The sequence below is a fragment of the Bos grunniens genome, chromosome 24 (assembly GCF_055505025.1).
Source record: "Bos grunniens cultivar Pamir isolate PY7600 chromosome 24, Bosgru_T2T1.0, whole genome shotgun sequence".
In the NCBI taxonomy this organism is placed as follows: domain Eukaryota; kingdom Metazoa; phylum Chordata; class Mammalia; order Artiodactyla; family Bovidae; genus Bos; species Bos grunniens.
This window is the reverse complement of record NC_141188.1, coordinates 36,245,916-36,252,060: the sequence shown is the minus strand read 5'-3', so window position 1 is coordinate 36,252,060 and position 6,145 is coordinate 36,245,916. Positions and strand designations below refer to the sequence as shown.

General features: G+C 37.1%; 1 protein-coding gene across 10 annotated transcripts in view; it reads right to left on the bottom strand.

Moving 5' to 3' along the window:
- Positions 1 to 3,521: 3,521 nt before the first annotated feature.
- ESCO1 (establishment of sister chromatid cohesion N-acetyltransferase 1) overlaps positions 3,522 to 6,145 on the bottom strand; it is a 43,994-nt gene continuing 41,370 nt past the window's right edge. For all 10 annotated transcript variants that reach the window (XR_015153866.1, XR_015153867.1, XR_015153868.1 and 7 more), the window contains one exon: positions 3,522 to 4,718. Coding sequence is in view for 6 of the 10 variants with exons in the window: in XM_086373009.1 (XP_086229135.1) it covers positions 4,571 to 4,718 (148 nt within the window). In the remaining 4 variants the exon portion in view is untranslated. The remainder of the gene's footprint in view (positions 4,719 to 6,145) is intronic.

The window sequence follows — 6,145 nt, the reverse complement described above, 5'->3', positions numbered from 1 at the left end:
CAGTGCAAGAAAGTGCTGAGTAAGTATTTGTGGACTGAAAATCTATAGCTTATCCAAAGACAATACACACATATAAAGTACCTACACACCATGCCCACTTGCAGAGTGCCACATAATTATGAATAACAGACCTAGAAATGATTAAAGAAATGTTAGAAATATCCATGGTACATCCCCGATCTTTTGTTTTATAGATGGCAACTGTATTCATTTCCATGTCCCAAGAAGCAGACTTTGGGATGGTAGAATTGTGTAGTATAACCTAAGGTTACTCTCCATTTTATTTCTAAATTCTAATTTCACCAGCTTTAGAGAATTAACTTCTTATTCCAGGGGGGGCTTTCAGTTCTATTATATTGACAGTGCTAAAATAACCTTTGATATAGAACTGTAAAAACATTCTTTAGGGTCAGAGGTCCCTGGCTGTTGCCTCAGGAGGGCCAGTAACTATCTTAAGTCTGCTGACAGATCCAGGAGCAAGTAGGACACTGCCCGTGTCCCACTACACACCCCACTGAGCTGCCCTGGAAAGACTACCAGCTGTGAAACTGCCTGCTGTAGCTTTGTATTCAACTGCAGAGAGCTGAACAATATCCAGAGAATACACATTCCTCAGGCTTGTCTCCAGTCATGGCCAAGAAGCTCATAAGCGCTCTCTGGGTCTAAGAGAATATTGATAAAACAATGAAACCCTGGCTTCCCTGAAAAAACAAAAAATCATCACTAAAGATGCAGGAAGGACCTCTGGGACCAAGGAAACACTGTAAATTCCTGTGTCTTAGCTGCCAAGTATTAAGCTGAGGAAAGAATCTATAGTTGACCCTTCAACAATACAGGTTTGAACTTCACAGGTGTACTTACAGACAATTTAAAAAAAAAAAAAAGAAAGAAAACAATGTACTACAGTAGTACACAATCCCTGGTGGGTTGACTCTACAAAGTGCTAATATAAAGAGCCGACTGTAAAGTTATACCTGATTCGCGACTACGTGTGGGGTTAGCACCCCAACCACCCCGTTGTTCAGGTGTCAACTGTACTTCAGTGATTATGATAGCAAATGGAATAGGAATAGTTAGAAAAAGCAACAATTAAGTTTTCTTACCAATTCTTTGCTGTTCTAAGACAGAATCTTCCCTTGATCTGCTAGAAAGCCCAAGAATCATGAGAACAGGTAGAAGGCATATGTGTCTGCAGTCGCTACCCCAGAAATCGATTTAGCCACCTTCACAGCCAGTGAACTAACTATAGCCAGGAAGGAATGTGGCTGTGTTCCTACCAAGATGTCCTAGCTGGGCAGCCATGCAAACTAAGTGACAATTAAAATATCAGTGTATATACGTCTGCTATATTTACTGTTCTTATGATAGTCATGATTTTAGTAGATATACAAGTTCACTATTGCACATTATAAACTGATAAAATACTGATTTTTCAAATGCTGACAAAATGAAATAAAACCATTGTATGTCCACATAAGCAAGAGCATAACGTATAAGATCGCAGGGTGTCTGACTGTACTGGTGGGTCCTATAATGTCAATATACTAGACATTCAGCCCAACTATTCAAGGGTAGCTGAGAAAACATTTACAGGCACCTTTATATATTAGCAATTACAGAATCAATCTGTTGACGTTTGTGACCATTAGCGTTTACTCACTGTATCACTGGTACCTCCACAACTCCACGGAGACCATGATTCTGTTTCTGTCGTCACTCTTCAGTCTTCAGCGGTGCTGTGACAATGTCAACGGCTCTCAAGTCTTGGTTTCTACCACTTTCTTCTGGTTCTTCCCTTGCGTGTGCATTCTCACAAGTTCTTCAATAGTCTCTTCTACCCTCTAATTTTATAAACCCCAGGGTGGAGATCTCCTCTAAATCTTTAAATAACTAAATAAATTGGTTTAGTTCAAACTTTTCCCAAACTCTGTCTACATGTTCAGTTATATACACCAAATAGATATATCCACTTGGAGATTCAGCAACCACCTTCAAACTGTGAGCAGAACCAAGCTCATCCTTTGCCACCTAATTCTCCAGTATGCTCTTCTCGGCCCAAAATCCACCTTCTCTGCTACCTAAACCAAAATTACCCAGATTCTCCTGTCATGATCTTTCTCTAGTCAGTTATCAACTCCATCAATTCTTCAATTTTAACTTTTCAGAGTTCATTTGTCTAATTTTCATCCACACATCATAGCTTTAGTTCAATTTGCGTATCTTTCACAAAGACTGCAACTGCTCCTATAAGCTCGTCTAAATCTAGATTCCTCACCTGTAAACTCTACCTATGTGGCTGTCATAATTAAATAATGCATCACTAGGGCTTCCCTGGTAGCTCAGCTGGTACAGGATCTGCCTGCAGTGCAGGAGGCCCCAGTTCGATCCCTGGGTCAGGAAGATCCCCTGGAGAAGGGACAGGCTACTCACTCCAGTATTGTTGGGCTTCCCTGGTGGCTCAGATGGTAAAGAATCTGCCTGCAATGTGGGAGACTTGGGTTCGATCCCTGGGCTGGAAGATCCCCTGGAGGAGGGCATGGCAACCCACTCCAGTATTCTTGCCTGGAGAATCCCCATGGACAGAGGAGCCTGGTGGGCTACAGTCCACAGGGTCGCAAAGAGTCAGACGCGACTGAGTGATTTAAGCACAGCACAAACACAAAGTATGACACATGGCAAACACTCAAATGTTAAATATTATTAATAATTCTCTTCTTGGAGAAATAGCTAGAATGTAAAATTTATTTGAGGGGCTGTGTCTTTAATATAAACATGAAAAGAAACAATCTTCCTAGTAATGGTAACCTTTAAACCAACCAATAAATACAACCTACTTCCAAGTCCCTTTGAAACCCACCGAGTATGGCTCCCCAAAGCATCCTATTGCTTATATGGGATCTGGGCCTATGTTATGAGTTTAACAGTTACTAGAACATCTATGCTACACCTGAAGTTTTCATCCTATTTTAAAAAAATCATGGGTTCCCTGTCAGGCAAACACTGAGACCAGCGATGACTAGAAGAGTCTCAAGACCAAAGAGAAAAGCAGTGTCAAGAGTTGGACCATCATGATGAATGAGAAGAAACAGTCACACTGCCTTACCATTCCACCCTACTGACAGGTACAGAGCCTTACACCACTCAATTAATTTTAAAAGCACACAGCTATGGGTGATAATGTGTGTGTGTGTATGTATCACAATGATATATATCACATATCACAATATGTTGATCTTAATTTAAAAGTCTTAATTCTTAGCTGGTTTTAATGTCAGCTCATAACATTCACCTATATTAAATCATAGTGGTGTTTCATTCTTGGGCCATGGCTCTTTATTTCTCTGAAAGACCAGAAAATTCCCATGTTAGGATCCTATCTTTTGGAGATGTTACTGACATACAGATTCTGCAGCAAACTAGTGAAAACTACCTTTTCAAAAACCACTGTTTTAATCTTATTTCAAGGTAGCAAACCTAACAGACTTCCTGAAAAAGCACGGTAACAACATACCATTATCACATTTATCACTTAGAAAAAGCTATCAAGTATTTTATTATTTTATTCTACATTATATACAGGTCATAAAAGGCCACAGCAGTTTTTCAACATATAAACCCTTTAAAAGTAGAGGGCACTATGAAGGATAGACAAGTATCAAAATGAAGTCCAATAATGAGGGCATATACCCAGTGCAGTATTTCTGAGGAATAACAAAGCGGATACCAATTCATACATATTTAGCTTGCAACTATTCCACAGGTTTTTATAAACCTCTTTGGGATTGTGAATAGCCAAAGTGTGCCAAGTTGATGTTTATTTGAAAAAGTGAAACCAGAATGAACAAATAAATAAACTACAGGGCACCATTCTAACTCGAGTCATTCATAGTTCTCCAAGAAGGAAAGCTTCAATTCTTTTCCACCTTCTGCTTCTTGATGGCAGCAAGAAGCAGAAAAAGAGAAATAGAAGAACAAACTCAGTATTGCAAATTCTCTCTTGCTAAAGGAGCTTCGCTTTTTTTGTGATGATTCCCTTAAAGTAGGTATCAGACCCTTTAAGAATTAGTTTTGATTCCTAAACACATAACTCACACCCTTCTTGAATAATGATGTAAAAACGTTGGTTTCCACTCTGTGAAAATACACTCTTTAAAACTATAACTGGTATCAGCAGATCAATATAAAAAAAATACAGTACCAAGCTACACTGGTATATTGCCACAATTAAGAACTTCAAGTTATACTTATCACTGAGACCATAGTCCTTGCATTAGTTTTCAGTCCACTATGAACAATTATCTGCTGCATGTAAACATGTCTAAATAACTATAGATAAAATACATCAATCATAAATTTCTGTAAAAGATAATAAAATATCTTCTTTAAAAAACAAAACAACAATAAGCAATTACTTCATTTTTTTTCCAATTTTATGAAAATGGAACAACCTTCTGGTTGTTGCCAGTCCTGAGTTCATTGTAATAAAAATGGCCCTAGTTCCTGGTTTAAGTCAACAACCAATCCATTCTCATCAGTAGATGTCTTCCGATGCTGTAGGCATGAGTTTATTTTAGGTGCTATTTTGTCCATTAATAAAATTATACACCAGAAACTGACCAGTGCCACAGTACTGGGTTGCAAACAGTTTCCCATCAGGAGTAGGGTCTGAGAAAGCAATTTCCTCTTTACTCAAGTATGAGCCATATATAAAGTTACTCCTGTTTGAAAAAAAAGGCGGGGCGGGGGGGGGGTGGAAGGTAAAAAAAAAAAAAAAAGAAAATTAAATTATTTTTAACCATTAAAAGTGGAAAAAACCTGTCAAATAATGTTGTACACTTAAAAATAATTGTTTTGTAAAAACAACAATGGTTATAAAAACATTTACCCAACATCTTTTCAGGATAAAAACACTCCAACAACTCTAAATAGAAGGAACTGATAAAGAGCATCAAAAGACATCAAAGTTAACAGTTAAAAAAAAAAAGACTGAAAACTTCCTCAGAAATCAGGAACAGGGTAAGGCCATACTGCTCATACCTCATCTATTATCAAGGACAATTAGACAAGCAAAAGAAATGAAAAACAACGAGGTTGGAAAGGAAGAAATAAAATTATCTTTTCACAGATGACATATCTTTTATATACAAAAATTATAAGGAATTCACAAAATAACAGATCTAATAAAACATGAGTTCAGCAAGTTTGCAAATTATAAAATCAATATTAAAAAATTAATTTTATTTCTATGACCAATTCAAAATGAAATTTAGAAAACAACACTGAAATACATAGTAAATACTCAGTAATCTAAGTAAATACTTAGGATTAAATTTAACAAAGACATGTAAGACCTAAAAAATGAGAACCATAGAACACTGTTGAAAGAAATTAAAGGAGACCTTAGTAAATGGAAAGACATCCCATGATTATGAATCAGATGACTTAATATTGCTAAAATGGCATTACTCCTCAAATTGATCTATAGTTAGTGAGTTTTTCTGCACAAATTAACAAGCTGTTCCTAAAATTCATATGCAAATGCAAGAGACAAAAAAACAAACGTAATTTTCGGAATCTCTATCTCTTTGATTAAAAATCAAGCAAGTACTACTCAGCCATTAAAAAGAATACATTTGAATCAGTTCTAATGAGGTGGACGAAACTGGAGCCTATTATACAGAGTGAAGTAAGCCAGAAAGAAAAACACCAATACAGTATACTAATGCATATATATGGAATTTAGAAAGATGGTAACAATAACCCTGGTATACGAGACAGCAAAAGAGACATTGATGTATAGAACAGTCTCTTGGACTCTGTGGGAGAGGGAGAGGGTGGGATGATTTGGGAGAATGGCATTGAAATATGTATATATCATATATGAAACGAGTCGCCAGTCCAGATTCGATGCACGATACTGGATGCTTGGGGCTGGTGCACTGGGATGACCCAGAGGGATGGTATGGGGAGGGAGGAGGGAGGAGGATTCAGGATGGGGAACACATGTATACCTGTGGCAGATTCATTTCGATATATGGCAAAACCAATACAATATTGTAAAGTTAAAAAATAAAATAAAATTTAAAAAAAATTAAGCAATATATATATAACTTTGTATTTTCCAAGTCTCCTGTAAATGTGTTAT